General features: G+C 38.0%; 1 protein-coding gene across 2 annotated transcripts in view; it reads left to right on the forward strand.

The window, feature by feature from the left end:
• Window positions 1-20550, forward strand: part of slx9 (SLX9 ribosome biogenesis factor) — a 92354-nt gene that overhangs the window by 23042 nt on the left and 48762 nt on the right. Inside the window, exon 3 of one of the 2 annotated variants that reach the window (XM_043693221.1) lies at window positions 1202-1315. The exons of the other annotated variant lie outside the window; for it this stretch is intronic. Within the exon in view, the coding sequence (XP_043549156.1) occupies window positions 1202-1315 (114 nt within the window). The remainder of the gene's footprint in view (window positions 1-1201; window positions 1316-20550) is intronic. 2 annotated transcript variants of the gene reach the window in all.

Consider the following 20550-nt stretch of genomic DNA (forward strand, 5'->3'; position numbering starts at 1 on the left):
GAGCATATGCCATTCCACGTTGCTTTTTGACACTGCAAATCACAGCTCTCCCTTCACACTTGTGTGAAGCAGTTTAGCTTTTCAGGCAAATGTCACGTGAACTGCTGATTTCTGGCATTTGGATCGATTCATTACCTTAACTCCTGACATTATCACATAGCGTGATCCCTGAAATAGACTTCACAATATTACAGAATTGTTGCAGCACATGCTGGCTTTTTAAAAAACCTGCTCAGTTGGTCCGGCTCATTTGCTGTTTCCCGTAATCCTGCGTTTTTCTTCTGTTCAAGGATTTATCTCTTTGAAAGTTAATTTCATTCACCACCTTTTAGACTTTGTATTATTTTGAAAAATAAAGCTATTTTTATTCATTTATTTTTAAACTTGTTTACTGTGTTAACTAAATTTACGGACTAACTGTGGAAATAGGTTCTCCCTATCTATTCTTTGAAAAGCCCTCATCATTTCGGCTTATTTATGTTTTGACTATGCTGTGTGCTGGGTGACCTCAATCTTTTATATTTATGTTTTCTTCAAAGTGGAATCAAGTTTCAACTTCTGCTAGATTTTATCCATGAACACCGTTGCTGAGAGCTTATCACCAGTGTTATTGAGGACACGGTTTGTTGTCCATTGCCCAGTTTAATGCATGATTTGTCCTAATTTGCAGAATGATCAAAAAGTACCTGCATATCTTGTAGTGACCGTGTAAACAAGTGCGCAGGATATTAGGATGTGTGGCGGGAAGGACTAAGAGAAATTAGGTCTAATATGAACAAATAAGAAATGTTTTGATTTAAGTTGGGATCTCCTTTGTGCATTAGAGCTGTGAGTGGATTGAGTGATTAAGTGGAATGAGCTTGATTTTTTTCCATAGTTTTTGACAGCAAGCACTTACCTTAAACGTGTTAATCATTCTGTCTCAAGCCAATCATCTTTTGTTTCTCCTGTTATGATTGGTCACTGGCACATGTGTTTTCAGCAATCGCATCATTCCGTGGCTGATCTGATCTCTACTCAAAATGGTGGGATGCATATTTTTCTGGAGTATTCAAGTCTGCTGCCACCCCCATTATTTGCATCAAATTTAGAGCACAGAAATATGCCACTTGGCCCAATGCTGTGTGTAAATGTCTGTGCCACCTGATCTGGCCACTCCATTTTGTCTAACCATGTTGGTGTTTTCTTCTTTCTCTACTAGTAATGCTGGCTAATATTGAGATGCGTGGCCTTTGGCAACTCTCCAGTCCTTTGGCCGCGTACCAATTCTTGAGATTTTCATCCGAGGCTGTGAGAATTGGCAAGGATTTGACAGTAAAGTATTCAAGCTGAGGCATGTCCTGCCCTCTTTTGTCCTGTTGTGTGTGGTTTACAGCCTTGCTAGATGAATGTGCGGAACCTGAGTTAATGTTTTATTCCAACCAAGCTTGGATGCTGACGCTGCTTTGCATTTTGCTGACTGACTGCCAGCTTAGCACAGAACATGGAGAATACCTGGCACTTTACTCAAAACTGGTCGTAAACTTTTAAGAAAAGTGCTGGAAATACTCAGCCTATCAGGCAGATCTGTGGAAAGAAACGGAATAAACAGAATTAAATGGAGTCCAGCACCAATGAATTCACTTCAAAATTTTTACTCGCACTAATTATTCAGAAAATTTTTGAAGGTAATTAGTTACTTTTCTTAAGTTTTAGTTCTTTCCCCTATCTTGTTAGCACGATAAAATCGTTGTCATGACTGGAACTCAATTGCACAATGCTCCCATTTTTCAAGAATCTGGCCTTTACTCAGCATTTACCTGCCCTGACATGATCAAGATCAGGACCTCAAAAGGAATTGCATGTTTAAACATCAGTATGGTGCCGCATTTTGGAACTATAATGCAGTATTCTACTGAACTACTTGGAAAATTTAACATTTTACAGAAAGTACTGATCAAGTTCATTATTGTCAGAGTCACTGTGAAGATTCTGTTCAAGTCAAGGAAATATTTAGGTTATGAAATCCGAAATAGCTTTTGAAGTCTGAAGACCCAACCTATTGTTTCAATCAATTTCTGCAAAACGTCTGTTGTCTTCCTTTACATCCATCAGTGGAGTGCTTTGGGATGTTCTCTGTATTGAAAGTTATTAAGAATTTGAGTGATCTTGCTAATTTTAGTTGTTGAATTAACTGGTATAACTTATCAGCAAACAAAAAATGGCCAACAGTCTTGATAGGCCAATAAAACTGGTTTGGCATCAGCCTTCCATCTCAAAGTATGCCAATTCAAATTCCAGATGCCATAGTCAATATGATTTTCACACTGACACTCACAGGTCAAAACATGGATAAGAGCATAGAAAGAAGGAAGAGTATTTGGTGGATGAAATGTTGGCGCATTCTGCTTTTATGCAACTTCATTCCATTTTATTTTGTGAATAACTGCCTTTTTTATAACGTGATGTATAAACCATCATTCTGCTGTGCTTGTAAACATCTTTGCAGCTCAGTATAACAAATAGAGCTGTTAGGTTCTTTTCCTGAGGTTTCACATACGAGCTGCAATTCGCACACACTGCCTTCTGCAAACAGTTCAAGTTTATTAAAGCCTGTACAAGTCATGTGACTCCTTTGACCCTCTTCGCAGGCATGCGAATTTGAGTCAGAGGCCCTGAACAAAGAAAACACATGCTCTTTATACAGGTCAGTTGGTAATGTGTACAGATACTCTGGCCACTCCCCCCACAGCCACTTGCCACTCTCGAAAACCCCAAGCCACTCCCTCACAGTCACATGTTACCCCAGGTACAATGGTAGGATGAGGTCATCCTTGGAGATAATGTAAATGCCCTGATCCTGGTGAATCATTATGCAAACTATTTCCTGACTCAGTGATTCCCAAAGACACTGTCGGTGTGATATACCTCACTTTGGGGATGGTGATGAAAGCATTTCTGAATGGAAGTGACTGAATGAGAGTTTAATTTGATAATAATAGGGGAGTAGTAGCAGATGACTGTCTAAATGTAGTGGGAGTTATTTGCATTCCTGCATGAATGTTGTCCTCACCCACTTCACGAATATTCAGTTAGTGCAGTTTAACCCTTTAATATTACATTAATGTCTAGAGAGGTATTCCAGTTTAATTTTTTTAACATTAAAAAACCATAAATTCTGTGTAAAACGACCTGTTTACAGGCTGGTTAGAAATTGAAGAAAAGCTATGCCCATGAATCTGTATTAAAAGTGTTTTAGCCCTATTTTTTTCAATGGCATGCCAGCAGAAAATTTTATCTTTACAGATGTGAAAGTGATGTTCAATTTAATACACTGTAAGGTTCATGTTCCAGACTAAAGAATGAACTTTTTTTGGATGCACCTTCTTGGATGTGTCCATGAGTTTCCAAAGCTGGTGTACAATAAAAAGAAAACACTGCTTGGCTGTGGTAAAGTTATCCATCTGACATCTACAAAGTTCAACCAAAATCACTGTAGCTTGTACTAACTAAAATTGAGGGGAAAAGTGCTGAACATCATTGGAAATGTACGTTGAGCTGCTGTCAGGAGACCCCCCTTGTTTATCATGGTCCAGTCTTCGAGGTAGCCTTCGTCATTTACATCCTTTCCAAGACTTTTCCATTGTGGCTTGATAAAATTATCCCAAGGCCCAGACCCGTTTGTTCTTTCAATTCCCCCTGAAACTGCACAACCAAGATAATGTGTCAGTAATTGATTGAAATTCAGCACTAACTTCACATGGATGTGGATGAAGACAAAGGCATTCTTCATTGATCAATCTGCTTTCTCTTTCTGAAACTAATGGCTTTATCCCAAAAGACTTAGTAGACTGGCAGAAATCTATTAGCTGTGTACAAAATAAAAGTCTGTGGATCATGTTATTCCATGTAGAATATGGAGAATAATAACGCAGGGTATTAGATAACCATCTGATGAGCCTTTGCTGAAACTCACACAGGATTGTTTGTCTCGCCTGATGTGACTTGTGTAGCAGTACACCACAAATTGTTTGAGATACGAAAAGGAAGGTAGTATGACCTCGTATTTTCAGATTAATGCAAGTTCATCCTTTTTATTTCACGAAACATACACATCCTCCATTGAGGACGAAAGATACGTTGTGCACCATTTCTCAGAAATGAGCTTGCTGGCTGGCTTTTTGATTGTGAAGATCATCATTTGAAAAGTACTCCTTTTAAGTTGAGGGCCATTGGAACTTTTGTCTGATGTTAATTGTTTTTCTTCAATGGCTCATTGCTTTCTTCATCATTCCTTGGCCTTTCAAAAGGTCATTTATTTTACAGTGGTAAGGAAGGGAATTATAAACAGCAGAGAGAGAGGAATAAGATGTTGGCTTAACTGGTGTCGTGTTTTGAATTTTACTCAATTATTTTGACAAACATGCCCAGATTTGTTGCTCGGTTTGTGCTGGTATGATCTGCAGTGGGAGTGATTGATTTTTCAATGTCCTGAGATGTGATTGAGATGGAAAAAGTCTGATCACCTTCTTGTTTTTGATTATTAATATCTGCTGTGTGGGTTTCTGCAGCATTCATATTGTGGCTGTCTGGTTCCCCTGAGTCTTTTATTGGGGAGGAAATCTGCCAGTTTGTCCGGTCTCTATATGACTCCAGAGCCACAGCAATGTGGTTGACTTTTAATTGCCCTCTAAATGAACTAGCTAGCCACTCATCTAAAATACATTATCAGTCTATGTAAAAAGAGTAATGTTGTGAAATATTCTTCAGTATCAAGTTTGAGTCATGCAAGTTTGAAGGATTCTGCAAGTGCAAACATAAACACGTGGTTTAAAAGTTAATCATATAATTACTTCACTTCAAAAATCTTCTATTGAATGACGGCGCACAGCTATGTTCATTTCTTTTGCCGTGCTTCCCTTTTTGCCTCCTTCGTCACTGATGAGGGCTGAGCTGGGAGTACATGTTCTCCCTGACTTGGTCTTGGGGCCTGTTGCTCTTGCAGTCATTAAAAAAGTTTGAACTAAATGGGCCCCTCAGCTTTGTCTGAATCTTAAAACACGAGTCTATTGTTTTCAATGTGTTTGCAATTCCATGATGCAGTTCTTTGTCAAATAAAGCTAAGCAGAGTCACATGTTGTCAAAAGAACAACAGTTTAAATAGATTAGAGTCGGGCAGAATAAGATGACAAGTGTACTTAGATTGTGAGATTATAGCTAAATCCATTGTGAGATGTTAAGTTCCCTCTTATGGAAACTCAGGAACAGGGTAGACCCCTCAACTCTCCAAAAATTCAGTTCAAATGTTCAGCTAATCATGGCTGATCACCTAATCTGCACTTTAATTTGGGCATATTAGTTCCCAAGTCCTTAATGCTCATTCTCCTCCACAGCCCAGTTTCTCTTCTGTTGACCTCATAGTGATCACATCGTGCCTTAAATCATCAGCACAGTAATATCCTTAGTCTCTCTTTGAAATTTGATATAATCTGAAATTTCGTCTGTTTTTGGAAAATCATTCCTCCACATCTGTCAGGATATTTTGCTTGCATTTTGCATTTGTATGCAATTGATACTTTTTTGCTTGGTTGTTATTTTTAGATATTTTTCTCATCAACCTGTTATGATACTCTGGAGCAGATTGGTCTTGAACCTGGGCCTCCTGGCTCAGAGGTAGGGTCAATACTGTTTCAACTCCACCTCCAAGTTAGTTGAAGTCAAGCTTTCACTTTTTATGACAAATGAACAATTGAAATTACTGACCCCAGCACATAAAAAAAGTAATTCTGCCTGTGACACCTGTGCTAACTCTCAGAAGGAGCAATTCAACTTCACTGCCACCTTTCTGCAGCCCTACGCATCCTTGCTTTTCTGATAGTCCACTTCCCTGTGAAGTGCTCGTTTGAATCTGCCTCCACCAGACTCTGAACCAGTGTTTTCGAGATCCGAACTAGACGATGTGCAACAAAATGTTTGTTCATGTCGCCACTATTCTGTCAATTACCTAAGTTTGTGCCCTCTGATTCTTGATCCTTCCATCAATGGGAACAATTTCTCCCTATCTGCTCTGTCCTGATCCATCATAATTTTGAATATCACTCGCACATCTTGTTGCAACACTTGTTTTGTTATGATCCCAACTGATGTTATTACTGAGCAAGTCAATAACTGAAAGTTGGTATGACAGATCATACCTTGATAGAAGATACTTTTGTTTTAATAAGGTGTCTTTCACTGATGTGCAGCCAAGTGATGCAGCAAAATTTGTGTTTAACAATAAAACAAGTAAATTATGCAAAAGAAATGAAGATAAATAGAATGAATTAAGTTGTTTGCTCACTACAAATTTTAAGATTTCAAAACACATGCAGTAAAATTGTAAGCCCACTAATCTCAGACCATAGGGCTGCTCTCTCATCAGAGAGAGATGACATAGCAATGATTTAACCTGAGGGCCACTATGCCTAAGGCAAGGGGAAAGGTTTGAGAACTAGTGTCCTTCATGGCAACCTCAGCTTGTGTGAGAATTGAACCCGTACTGCTAGCATCACTCAGCAACTGAGCTGACCAACCCCTGTGGAATGCCTTTGTCTGTCGATTATTCTTCTCTCTCATTGGACTCTATCTCCACCTTACCCCTTCCCCACACCCTATCTTGTGCGTAAAAAAACAACTTTTTCCTAGCTACCATCAGGTCTGAGGAAGGGTCACTAAACCTGAAACGTTGATTCTGATCTCTGTCTACCGATGCTGTCAGACCAGCTGTTTTTTTTCTCTCATTTCCAATATATGCAGTTCTTTCAATATTATTTATTTTTGCTAAAAACCAAAACGCATATAAAACTCGAACCTCATGTCACACCTTCTTGAGTATAAACAGTCGCAGTTTCCCCAACATGTCTCAGTTGCTCATTCTTCGAACTATTTTCATTAATCCTTTCTGCTTTTTACCATCTTGACAACCTTCCTGAAGTGTGATGCCCAGAACTGGATCTAATAGGTGATGGCTTAGTGGTATTATTGCTCCCCTATTAAACCAGTGACCCAGTTCTGGGGACTAGTGTTCAAATCCTGCCTTGGCAGTTGATGGAATTTGAATTCAATAATGAAAAATAATTGAGCATTAAGAATCTATTGATGACCATGAAACCATTATCTTCTGTTATGTTATTAAACCAAATCTCCAACATTGTAAGTATGTTTCAGTGAAAAGCCATCTTTTGACGAGCTGATGACAGCTACAAGTAGTATCTGCAAAGTTTTCCAATATCTAAAGAGTGAAGGGGTTGCAATTGGAGTTGCTAAAGTTAAAACTGTAAACGTTTAATTCTTGCCTTTATGAGCAGATGCGCCAATTGTCTGAGCAGTGGCAGATGGAGTTTAAATTAAATAAATGTGAGGTGTTATATTTTGGTAAGGCAAACCATGTCAGGACTGAGATTGAAGGGTCTGTTTCTGTTTTGTGTGACTCTATCTAGGAAATTTGAGACTTTTTCTTCTGAAGCTGTCGTTAACATAAAACATCATGTCAGGCAACCTCCTGCATGACTTGAAATGACATGTTTTTCATGAATTATTTTGGCCTAATGCATGAACTCTGCACTCTGAATGTAGAGTTGCTCTCAACTCAAGACATTTCTTCTGTTGTCACTTTTGCTTGTGACCTTTTTATATATCAAGGTCAGATAATTGGAGGAATAATAGTCATTTTTGCTGTACATAGAGACAGTATGCCACATATGAAATGTCTCCTTTCTTCCTCATTTTCTCTGACTTGAAGCACTTTCCTGTTGCTGTAGGCCTGTGCGCATTTTTCTTCTGCCAGTCAGCAAGTCTGTTCCTCTTCCAGTCAGAATTGGATTATAATTCAGGGCAAGGCTGCCCTTAGACACAATTAGAGTGGGTAAGATTGTCAGACAAACGAGTTCTGAATTTGCCATGCTGTTAATCATTTTGAATTTGAGGAAGTATTATTGTGAGGTTGAGTCGTATTGAAAAAGCGAACATTCTTCCAAAGATTGGTAATACTAATAGGCTTAACGTTTTACCTACAAAGCTGACACTAACATTTCATGCCTTTCTGAACTCCAACAAAAAATCATGTCGAAGCTTGGGGCTACCTTGTTGAAAAATATTGAAAATGCTTTTTGTTCAGAATTTAAATCTGGCTACTGCTTGTTGCCTGTTTAAATAAATCAGATTAATGTTGCATTTTTGTTTGATAGCTAAAGATACATTTGGTGCAAAAATGACTTATGTTGCAGGAATTCAGCTCTTCGAGACCTGAAGTAACTTAATATATATGTGGGAGTAGCATAGAGTCATAGTCATGTCACAGAATTGTTTTTTTATTTCAGAGCTCATGTTTGAGTTTTAGCACTGGATTTATAATCGGTAAATGGAGTGTTGAGGTGCAGTAAAACTAAATGGAATTAGTCTCAGTTGTGTAGCAGCTAAAATTCTCAGTCATGGCCCACTGTCTCCATCCCTCCATAACCATTTTCCTGGATTGATATTTTATAAATCTGTGCTCATTGAATCTGTGTAAAAGCACACTGAAAATAAGGATGCTTTGTTCCAGAAGTAAAACTTAGAATGGACTTATGATGTTATGAATGCAACGCTGTTTTTGTTAATTGTTAAATTTAGAATTAGTACTTGGCCCGAGAGTACAGTGAAAATTGTACAATGCTGCCACACATGGTGCCACCCTGGTACAAAGTACCTCGGTACAAAATCTTAGTTACAGAAATAGAAAAATATATAAATAAGTTTAAAGAAGTTCAGCACTACAGTCGTCAGCATAAAAGTAGAAAAATAAAGATATGAAGTTAAAATGTCAAACATTACAGCCCTTTCTTAAGTCATGGCCTGCTGATGCTCCAAGCTGGGCTTTTCCCAAGAGGGCTTGCTCTTTTGCACTGGTCATGCTTTCACAATATGAGTTCCTACTGAACAGAGCACCAGTTCCTTCTATACTTGTTGTCCCTTGCTGAAGAAGGGCTCATGCCCAAAATGTCGATTCTCCTGTTCCCTGGATGCTGCCTGACCTGCTTTTCCAGCAACACATTTTCAGCTCTGATCTCCAGCATCTGCAGACCTCACTTTCTCCTTGCTGGATTCACTTAACATGTTATTGATTCTATAAAGCATTTTTAAGAAATAATCAACACGGAAAGGAGCCACTTGGCCCTGGGTATGTGAAGGTTGTTTGAAAGAGCTATCCAATTAGTTTAATTTGCGTTCACAAGTACCAATTCTATTCTGGTTGATCGTGTTGAGTCTGCTTCCACTTTTCAGCTTTTCAGCCAGGACTTGCTGTGGAAAACGTTTTTGCTCCTTTCCAGGGTTCTTCTGCCAACTATCTTAAATTTATGGTCTCTGATTATTTATTGTCTCACCCAGTAGAAACCCTTTTAGTTTAATTACTCCATCAAGACAGTCTATAATTTTGAACGTTTCTGTTAAATCTTCCTTTAAACTCTGCTCTAAGGAGAGTGATCATTCTGTCCAGGCTTGCTTGCTTTGTTAAAATATATTGCAATTTGGGCACCAAGCAATTTTGTCTTTGACCTAACTATAATAAGTTTGCTGGGTTGCATGATGGACACAACATTGATGACCTGACCAGCCAAATGATTAAACCTATTAGCCGTTCATAGATTAACACTTCAAAAAGAATTCAAAAGACAGATTGATTGATGTGAGTTTGGGTACAGGTGTTAAGCGATATGGAATCCTATGGGAACTTCATAGGTAGATGGAGTTAAGATACATATAAGCTGTAATTTTATTTGTTGAACGTCAGAAGGTTTGAGTGACCTTCTCCATTCCATTTATTCCTATTTGTGGTAGCCCCAACTTTCAATTTTGCTACATTCACAGAAATCATAAGTTCTTTGTATATGAATTTTGTTTTCAGATTTAAAGACAACAGTTTGAAGCATATTTACTTGTTTTCAATTTGTGTCTTTGCAATGTGTGGTGTCTCTGCAGTGAGGAAAACTGAATGGAAAGCTCAGAAAGTTTTAGGATTTTATTGCACTTTATAAAGATAGTCCACATTAAATTAGCTTGTCTAATCCTTTATGAACAGAATTTTTAGCTAAGTGAAATCTTTCAGAAAGTCATTGAAAGCTGTTAATAGGTTTGCAGTACCCCACCTTCTGACCTCTACCACGCAAACAACTAAAGCTTGCCAGGCAGGAAGAATATGTAGTATGCCTGGAATTTGTGAATAGTAAATCCTGTACTTGTCTAAAAATGTTATGGTCTGATCCAGATAGGATCAGCTGCAGCTTTTTATTTTCTCGTTGACTCCACTGAACCAGAAAATTGTTATTGCAGAAGTGATTCTGAAATTTGGAAAATGTTATCTGCACATCATAAAAACACTTTAATGTTTACACTCTCAAATTCCATTGTTTCTCTTTGATTTTCCTTCCTGCAGTACTGAAATATGAAAGGTTGCAACTGAGAAGAAAGCTTGCTTGCTATTTACTGTTGGAAGATTGTTGATGCTGCATTGACACAGCTAATTAATTGTTTAAGAAGGGCAAAAACGCCAAATCAACGGTTGATGGAAACAATGAGAAAGACACAGTCCTTCCAAATTGAATATCTTGTTTTCTCCCAAGTGAGAAAGATTCCAAATGTGAAGACGTTTACTTCACACAATCTGCATTAATCTTTCTTGCAAATTTGACTTGATCTCTGAATGAGGAAGCCGTTCAAGCTGCATTTTGGGGCTTGAGAACGAATCCATGCAATACAACTCTATAACTCTCAGCAATTGAGGCTGTATTACTGTACGAATTCTGCCTTGTTGCTCTGTTTCTGACCAGACAAGAAACTTATTGAAACAGATTTGAAGATTGCCTGACACGATTGGAAGAAAGGCGGAGAGTTCTACCATTGTCCCTGCCAATAGTTGTCCCTCCCTGAGCCCAATCAAAACAAATGTTTAGAATCACATAACACCAGGTTATAGTCCAAAAGGTTTACTTGGAAGCATTAGCTTTCGGAGTGCTACTCCTTCATCCGGTGGTTGTGGAGGTTAAGCACATGCTCACAGAATTTATAGCCAAAGGAGGAACGGTTCTCCGGAAGCTAGTGCTTCCAATTAAACCTGTTGAACTATAACCTGGTGTTGTGTGATTTTTAACTTTGCACACCCCAGTCCAACATCAGCATCTCCAAATCATGAAAACAAATGTTTGTTATTGAATTTATTTACTCTTTATTGGGGCCTGTTGTGCACATATTTGTTGGTCCACTGACAAATACAACAATGGCAATTGCACATATTAAATGGTTCAACATGGTAAGAAGCACATCAGGACTTGGTGCTACACATGTAAAATTGTTTTCTTGCTGTGCATGAGCAGGTTAGATTTCAGACTCCAATTTCTTGACTTTGAGTTGTACAAGAAGTGATATTTGCTCTGGTGTTTTGGTTTCTTTATCCGACTTTCACATGTCGGCTTCAAAACAGTGTGAGTATTTCTTGGAGCGGGGATAGTTTGGTTTGAATTTAGAACATAGAACATTACAGCGCAGTACAGGCCCTTCGGCCCTCGATGTTGCGCCGACCTGTCATACCATCTGAAGCCCATCTAACCGACACTATTCCATGTACGTCCATATGCTTGTCCAATGACGACTTAAATGTACTTAAAGTTGGCGAATCTACTATCATTGCAGGCAAAGCAGTGGGCCTGGCTGGGTAAATACTGTAACACAAACCGTAGACCTCTTGGCCCTCATTACCTTTTTGAAACCGGAGTCTGGTTATTTTGCCCTTTGCTGTCATTATGATCAAGCCTCGTCTGAAGGTCACAACAGAACAACCACAGGGGTTAAGTTGAAACTAAATCCTATTAATGATTTGAAAGACAAGTTCAACCAATGGCATTAGTAATTCAATTCACAGACTCTAAACCACACTCTGTATTTTTGTCGATAACTTGGTGAATTTTAATTTTAATATGCTGGTGCAGTATTTGGAGATTGTGATTTATTCAGTGCATATTATTCTTGTTTTTCGCTACAGCTTTCTTTATTCGTTTCCAACACAACAATAACTAAATTTTAATTGGCATGTTTTAAAATGTCTGATCTCCTCCTATTTTGTAGTCAGCCGATGCTATCACTTCTTAGCACATTAAGTTGCGCTGTTAAGTGAAACACTTAGTAACTGTCATGGCAAAACACAAAAAGTGACTGGAAACATTTTCACTTTAAGGCAGATTAAGAGAGGCAGACCAAGACTGAGAAGTGAGAAAAGAAAATTACTTTTTGCACTGCAAAGTTTTAACCACTTTCCCAAAACTGGAACTCAGTTATCAGCAGCGATTACGGCCAGATACTAAATATAACTGATTACACAGCAGCTCTTCCAGTTTGAGATGCAAGACAACTTACAATGAGGTGGTAAATTGTAATTGAGTAATTCTTGAACACTTAACAGTTTTGGTTGGTTTCCAATAAGGGCTATTTCATCAAAAAATGTGATTTAAGCTGGACCTCTCATGCATTAATTATATGATTACTCCCAGTACCATGTAAGAATATTTCTAGAAATAGGGAAATTGAGCAAATTAACACACTGCCATAAAAATGATGCAGTTTGGAGGACTTCAGATTTTTGGGAAAGGTGGTATTTGTAAAAGGAGAATTGTTGGCCCTTGGTAGATCTGAGACTAACATGCTCATGGGGTGATTTGCTGTTGTTGAGGTTTAATCTTGTCAAAGGGGTGGGTACTGAAGAGGACGTTGAGACAGAACAAATATAAAACTGGTTTTGGGAAGTAGAAAAACTGGAAATGAAAATGGAAAGCAGGTGAAAGAATCCAAGAATCAGCCAGGTCATAGTACAGAATAGTGTTAAAAAGGCAGACTTGAAAGCACTCTGCCTGAATATATGTGGCATTTACAACAAGTTAGGTCATTGTTGATGCTGGTAGCAATAAGCAGGTCAAATGTTTTTACCACTCTGGAGGGATAGATAAAAAGAAGAATGAAATGGTGCAGTGCTGATAACAACAGATGAGGTAATAATAGTGAGAGAAATTTTGATCAGAAGAACAGTATGTAGATGGTTGGTGGAGCAAAGAAGCATCAAGGAGCAGAAAATACATGACAGTCATTGGGTGCTCATGGTCAGCAGCATGTAAGGCTTTACACTGCAGATTTTGTATGTCTTGAATTGAAATTCTACCAGCTGGCATGACAGCATTTTGAGTAGTACATTTGGAATATTCGCCTGATCTCCTGAATTACTAGTCAGAGGTATCAGCACTACACCAACAGGAACAGTGCTCTCAACGTTAGTGTTTTCGTGTAAACCCATTGGACTATAACCTGGTGCCATGTGATTTTTGACCTTGTCCAACCAAGTCCAACACCAGCAGCTCCACATTATAACCAACATTTCACATTAAGTATATTGAGGATCCAGCTGGGGCATGGACTATTTGAAACTGAGTATTCTGGAATGATAAATAGTTAACTAAAAATCTTGCAAAATACCCTCTCGGAAATAGGGAGCAAAATATGATGGAATTTTCCATTTGGTTTGAAAAAGACATAAGTCCGTCTGAAATAGGGTCTTTAATCCAAATGAGTCATTATAAAAGCATGAGGAGGAAGTTGGCTGTGGTGGATTGGAACAATTAATTAACAGCTGCCACAGTAGCTAAGTAATGGCTGATACTAAAAAAAATGAATGTCTGGTTTTCTCAAATAAGGCAAAAATACGCAACAGAAAGTGAGATCTCCATAACTCGCAAGTAAAGTTAAGGATTGTGTTGGATCAGAGGTGGAGGAAATAAAATTGGCAAAATTAGTTAAACTTGAGATTGATAGAATTTCAAAATTCAGCCAAGGAAGACCAAGGAATTGAACAATAGAGAGAAGAAAATGAGTATAAAATAGAAAAGCATAAAATTTAGCCTCTGCTTTTTTTAAAAAAGGGGGAAGATTAGCAGAGACAAATGTGGGTCCATTAAATGTCGAGGTGAGACAGGTTATGGTAGGAAATAGAGAAATGGCAGAGAAGCTAAAGAAGAACTTTGTCACCAATGAAAAACATGAGAAACCTTCACGAAATAGAGGTCCAATGGTTGAAGGACATATGGAATTGAAAGAATTTAGTATAAGCAAAAATTGATGTGGCACCTTATCAAATGTCTTCTGGAAATCCAACCGCAGTAAATCTCATTCTCTTTCATCTACAAGGCATTCTAACTCCTCAAAATCTTGAAGAGATTGGTCAAATTGGATTTTCCTTTCACAAAAGCATGCTGACTCTGATTACCTTGCACTTATCCAAGTAATTTGCTATAACTTATTTAATAATTGCATCTCATGTTTTCCCAAAATGGATGTTGAGCTAACTGGCCTGAAGTTTATTGCTTTCTGTCTCCCCTTTCTGAATAAAGCATTTAGATTCATTATCTTCCAATCTAATTAGACCAACCGAAGTCAAGGGAATTTTGGAATATGAAAACCAATACAAACAGTCTCATTTGCTGCAACTTGAAAGATCCTGGAATGAAATTCATTAGAACCTGGGTACTTGTCAGTCCACAACTCTAACATTGTTGTTAGTATCACTTTTCACTGATCGCCATTTTCCTGAGTTCCTCCCTCCCATTTCTTGATTTATTGTTGCTTCTGGAATGTTTCCCATATCCTCTATAATGACAAGAGATGCAAAATATCTGTTCAATTCCTCTGCCATTTCCATATTTTCCATTATTAATGTTCCAGTCTCAGTTTTTGTAGGATTAGCACTCAATTTAACTGCTCTTTATTTATTTAAGACCCCTTAACTATCTGTTTTTACAGTTCTGTCCAGCTTTTTCTCAAAGTCTCAGTTTTCTTCCTTGGTAAACATTTTTGGTTAATCTCTGCTGTTTTGTCCAATCTTTTGACTTTGACAAGTGTTTGCGCTATTTACACCTTTTTATGATAAGCGTGATACTGTTTTGATTTCTTTGATTAACAGTGAATGGTGGGGTCCTCCCCTTGTAATTAAACTAAATTGTTTGACTGTGTGAAATATCCCCATAAATGCCTGGCATGCATCTCCTCTGACTTATCCTTGAACCTAATTTGACATTTCAGATTCAACTTTGACATCTTTGTAATTCCTTTTACTTATTTCTCACAATCCGATCTAGTATATCCTGCTGCAGATGGCATGGGAGTATGACATTAAGATGCTATATAAGCCATGATCCAGATCATCAGAGTAATCGCAAGCGACTGAAAGCCTGTTCTTGCTCTGAGGTTCCATGTTAGGACAGAGGTATAGGAGATCTGGTTGTCCAGGCACATGGATCCCAAAATATTAGTATGTAGGTACAGCAAATGAGTTGGAACGTGAATAAGTTATTGTCATTTAAAGCGAGGGGGGATTGAGTATAAAAATTCATGATTTGCTGCAATTGTATAGAGTGGTGAATTGAGCCTTGTCCATTGGCCTTTACAGAGATGATCTTATCATAATACACATGAACCTAAGGATGGATGTTTAAAGCAATTTTCCTTTTTCGGAGATACAAAAGTTAGGGGACACAATTTAAAAAGAAAGGCTTTCCCATTTATGAAAGGAATAATTTTTTTTAAATCCTCTGTGCGTCATGAATCTATGGAATTCTTTGCCCAGACAGCAATGGATGCAGTGTCATTGAATGAAGGCAGAGGTGAACAGATTCTTAACTGCTGACTCCATTTTTTGTCATTGCCACTTTCCTGGTTAATGCCAAGCAGATCAGCCATGATATTCTATTGCGTACTCCTGCCAAAAACTCGTATGCCCTCATATAGGTTTGCCACTTGCTGTCGTCATTACCTTGGGGTCAGATTTAAATTGCTGCATGGAATTGGAGAAACCACACCATATAGCTCATTGGAACATTGTGGGGAACTTCATCAAAGGTCAGTGGCAAGAGCCCTTTGCTTCAGAATCTGAACGATTTGTTTTTGTTTCTTTAGGGTGTGGGCCCATGTTATGTATATGACAGTGACAGAGCATTGGCTTCCAGTGGCTGAACTCAGATGAGTAATTTGAATGCAGTGCAAATTATCTTGAAATGACGACTTATTATGCACATCTGGAATATGTGTTGATAAATAGTCTTAAATACTTAGAAATAAGGTTATACTGTTCATCGTCTTGAGCTCTGATCATGATCTGTTGCTTAATTCTGTAAAAATACCTTCGATCTATAACCCTTACTATGCTTTTGGAACAAAAACATATTGGAGTCAGTTTTAAAATTTTCAGTTAAACTAACTTGAACAGGTTTCCGCTCACCTTTGTGTCATGTCCTATCAATTCTGAATGGTTAACTGTGACTTGAACTTACTTTTATTGTGCCATTTTACCTTCAGCATTGCAGTATTCTGATAAATTTTTCCAAGAGCAATACATTGTGCCTGAAAACTGAAGGAAGTTATCAGTGTGTGGTGCCAATGAACCTCACTGCAGCTTAACTTCAACACTTTTGTATTCCAGCCCCCTTCGAGATAAAGGCTAACATTAGCTTTGAAATTTTAATTTCTTTGTCCATCTTCAAGGTTTCAGTAAGCTCTGTACAAGGGCACCTTAGTCTGTTAAGTCACGTCTCTGATCTTCTGACCATTGACAGCACCTTTTTCTTCAATCCAAAAAAGATGAACTTGGATTGTCGTCATCGACCCCTGCTCACCCCACATTCTTTCCTCTGTTAACGATAAAATGCTGGACGTTTTGTCTGCCATCATGTTAATACAGAGATACAATTCGAGGGTTTTGCACCGAAAGATTTCCAATATAATTCTTGTTCTATTAAGAACACGCCCATTTTCTGAATTTACAGCAGGGTGGGCTTGTTGGCAATGTGGCAAAACCTTCAATGTTAGCCCAATAATTTTGACATGAATGGTGCTTCCTCCTGGAATTGAATTTGAGACCAACTATTTTCGTAGTCAGATAAGGGGCACAGTTCCAAACCTTCCAGGCAAAGTACAGTTGTGGAGTATGGTTAACACAAGGAGGTTATAAATAACTTCAGAAGCACAGAGGTGCTTACTAAGTTAGACTATTTATTGGCAGATGAAATTTAATCCAAGAACTGAAAGATAGAATTTTGAAAAATTAAAATGGAGAGGAAGGTATGAGAATCAGAATTATAAGATGTTTGCAGCATAGGGGCTCCTTGTGTTTATTTCTGTTACAAAAGCAGCAATGCAAGTCCAATTCTCCAGTCTTTACTGGTCATTTGTTTCACTGCAAGTGCTTATCCAAATCGCTTATGAAACTCACAGGTGAAGCTGTTGCCTGTCAGCAAAGTATTGCAGTTCACCCTAATTGTGTACTTAGCACTCCACAATGTTTGTGTAAAATCAAAATTCACTTGTCAAAGTGCTGAACCAGAAGTTATACTTAGTCTGAGTTGCATTTAGATGGAGTGAGCAGTCCTCATTCAGGGTAACACAGGGCACTTCAGCATCCTGGCTTCACTTGCATCGAAACTCCTACTGCAATGCAAACAGGAACAATGTGCAAGTGATAACAGAAGTTTGTTCAGAGAGCAGCATATTTTACAATAGTTAGACAGGACAAAGACAAGTCTTAATGTTAAAGCTATATGAACTACTATTTTCAAACTGTTTTAGAGCCCAGGAAACTTTTATCTTAAGAATGTTGACGTAGGCGATGCACCACACTGGTGCTCAGAGTGAATGACTGACTCTTGAACAGAGCAGAGGGTTTTGAACACGTTTGAGAGAGGGCTTTTAATCAAGTCAAATAAGATAAAAATTGATCTAATGTTGAAAGAGTTAGTGACTGGATGGTATAAATTTGAATAATAAATGTATTTTTATTCAGGAAATGCTAACATAAATTACAGTGGAAATCATTTTTAAAAGGAAGGAGAAAAACTGTTGGAAATTCCACATTGGACTTGGGATAAATGACAGTTGCTTCTTAACTGACTCCAACAGCGGTGTGCTTTGAAATTCAACCATGATGTTTGTGACAAAAAAAAATCAGCTGAATTAAATCACTTGTCATTTCAGCGATGGACAAGATTACAATCCCATTGCAGACAGGTCAGTTTACCAAAGCAAATAATCGATAACTAGTGTCAAATGGCTCCATTGCTTTCTTCACAAGGGAAAACTGCTTTGCAGTATTTTAAAAGTATTTGCATCATAATTATTTCACGCATTGTACTTTAATTTATGTGATTATTTTGAAAATAATTCACAGTTTTCATGTGCTGCTATGGAAATTTGCATTTTAAAGTCGAACGCTTCAAAATAAATGCTAATTACCGGTACTTTGTTTTCTGTACTATCAAATTAGTGTTTCATGATTGACCCTGCTTCCGCTTGCAACATCATATAACCTTGGATCAGACAATAATTTAGAATTGCTTTTCCTGCCTTTCACTGACTGAGTGCAACTCAGATATGTTAATCAGCTTGAGTAATGTTGTTACCTGGCCTACGCATGTGAAATCTTCATAATTTATTTCTTAGAGGAAAGCACCTATTCAATCAGCAGAATAAAAGATGTTATGGCAGTGATTGTCTTTTAAATTTTTAAAAAATATCTTTGAAATGTAGTTTTGAGCTGTAATCTATGGCTCTGAGAACAATTTTGAACTGAGGTTTGTGTTAAGTAATGATGTAAAAATCAAATTGGCTAAATTTAATTGATTCTGTGGTGGTCAAAAGGACTTGAGTTGATAAAGGACCTTGGAAAATATTTGGGCATGTTAAAACAGAGATTTTGTGATCGTGAATAAGGATGTGGTAGAGATAGTAAGCAGATACTTTGTGTCTATCTTTTTAATATTAGTAGAAGACATAACAACAGAAACTGTGGGGAACGAAGCTTATCATGTAAGTGAGAAATGCGATGATTAAACAGCACAAATATTATTTACTACATTTGGAGAAATTGAAGCAAAGAAAAGCCAACAAATCATTGGACCCAAGAGTCTAAATAGAGTTTAAGAGGCAGCTGCGGGAATAGTTGGATGCATTGATTTTAATTTTGGAGAATTCCCCATGTTTAGTATGTTCCCCTTAGATTGAAGTGCAGCATTTGGAAAACTGCCATTTCAAGCAAGGAGGCAGAGAATCAAAAGGGCCTTTCAGTCTGGCATTAGTAATAGGGCAAATGCTAGAATCTGTGTGTTGAGGGCAAGGTAGCAGGATGCTTAGAAATTCATAAGGTGATTGCAGCAGACACAACATGGCTTTATCAAAGTGAAATAGTGTTCAGTAAATTCATCCCAGCTTTTTGGTGGCCAATTAACGGAGGTTAAGTGGGAACCAATGGATATGGTTAATCTTTGAAAGGTATTCGATAAAATTGCCATAGCCTAGGATAACAGTATTGATTTGAGAATTGATGAATGGCCAACAAACAGTAGGATTAAAAGGATCATTTTCGGATGACAGGGTATGTAATGTGAAGTGTTGCAAGGATTGGTTTGTTGCCTCAACTGGTTCCTATCTTAAGTCAGTGTCTTGCATTTTCTCCCACCATTGAATGCATCCCAGTTTTCTGCTGGTACAAGGTTAGGTGAGAAAGTATGCTAGCAAAGGAATATAAACTGATTAAATGATGTGTCAAGAATTGGCAGGTGGATTATCACGTGGATAAGTGTGAAAGTATCCACTCTATTAGGAAGAGTGGAAAAGATGTTTTCAAAAAATGTGGAAATCTGAAATAAAAACAAAGCTTGACTACAGCAGATTGGGCATGTTAAACATGTCTATGTTAAACATGGGCATGAGAGACAGAAAGCAAGGGTTAGCATTTCAGGTTGATGACAGCAGTAATGGTATCTCATTTGCTGTGAAGAGCTTTGGAATGTCTTCAGTTTATGAAACAGTCTCTATTGAATATAACTTAAACATAGTTACAAATGATAGATGACTTGTTTTCATCAGTGCAATTGCATCTCATCATTTATGAACACTATACATGTCTGGAAGCACTGGGCAGTTACCTGCAGATTGGAACAAGTTCAGCAGAGGTTTGAATTCAGCATACTTCTTCCATTTAAGTTATATTGGAGCAAAACTGGCACTGACTGGGTAATTGAAGACAGGCAAGTCAGATTTGTGAGCCAAAGCCTGAACCAAGCTTGCTGGAATCTTACCAATGGGTCACTCATTGGTCCATGCTGCTGACAGATGGTAGAATAACTTGCCTGTCAAATGATATTGTACAGTTCTGCACCACAGGATTCCAAAGTTGGAGGGATCCACATTGCTCTGGATCAAAACAGGACATGTTTTACTTTTTGAACAGTGACAAAACTTCACCATTAAACACAGTTTAGAGTTTCAAGGGCTGACATATTTGGAAAAATGTTGATCACACAAGGAAGCTATCTGTGGCGAGGGAATGAATTTGAATCTTGGTGAGTTTTACCAGACCTCTCATGTCACAGCATGAGCACTTATTTCACACAATCACTCAAGACAGTCAGTATATACTAAAATACACTGCTAGTGTTCAGACCCCTGTTGCTAACGTGCCACTTCATAGCTTAT

Source organism: Chiloscyllium plagiosum, chromosome 7 (genome assembly GCF_004010195.1).
Source record: "Chiloscyllium plagiosum isolate BGI_BamShark_2017 chromosome 7, ASM401019v2, whole genome shotgun sequence".
Taxonomy (NCBI): Eukaryota; Metazoa; Chordata; class Chondrichthyes; order Orectolobiformes; family Hemiscylliidae; genus Chiloscyllium; species Chiloscyllium plagiosum.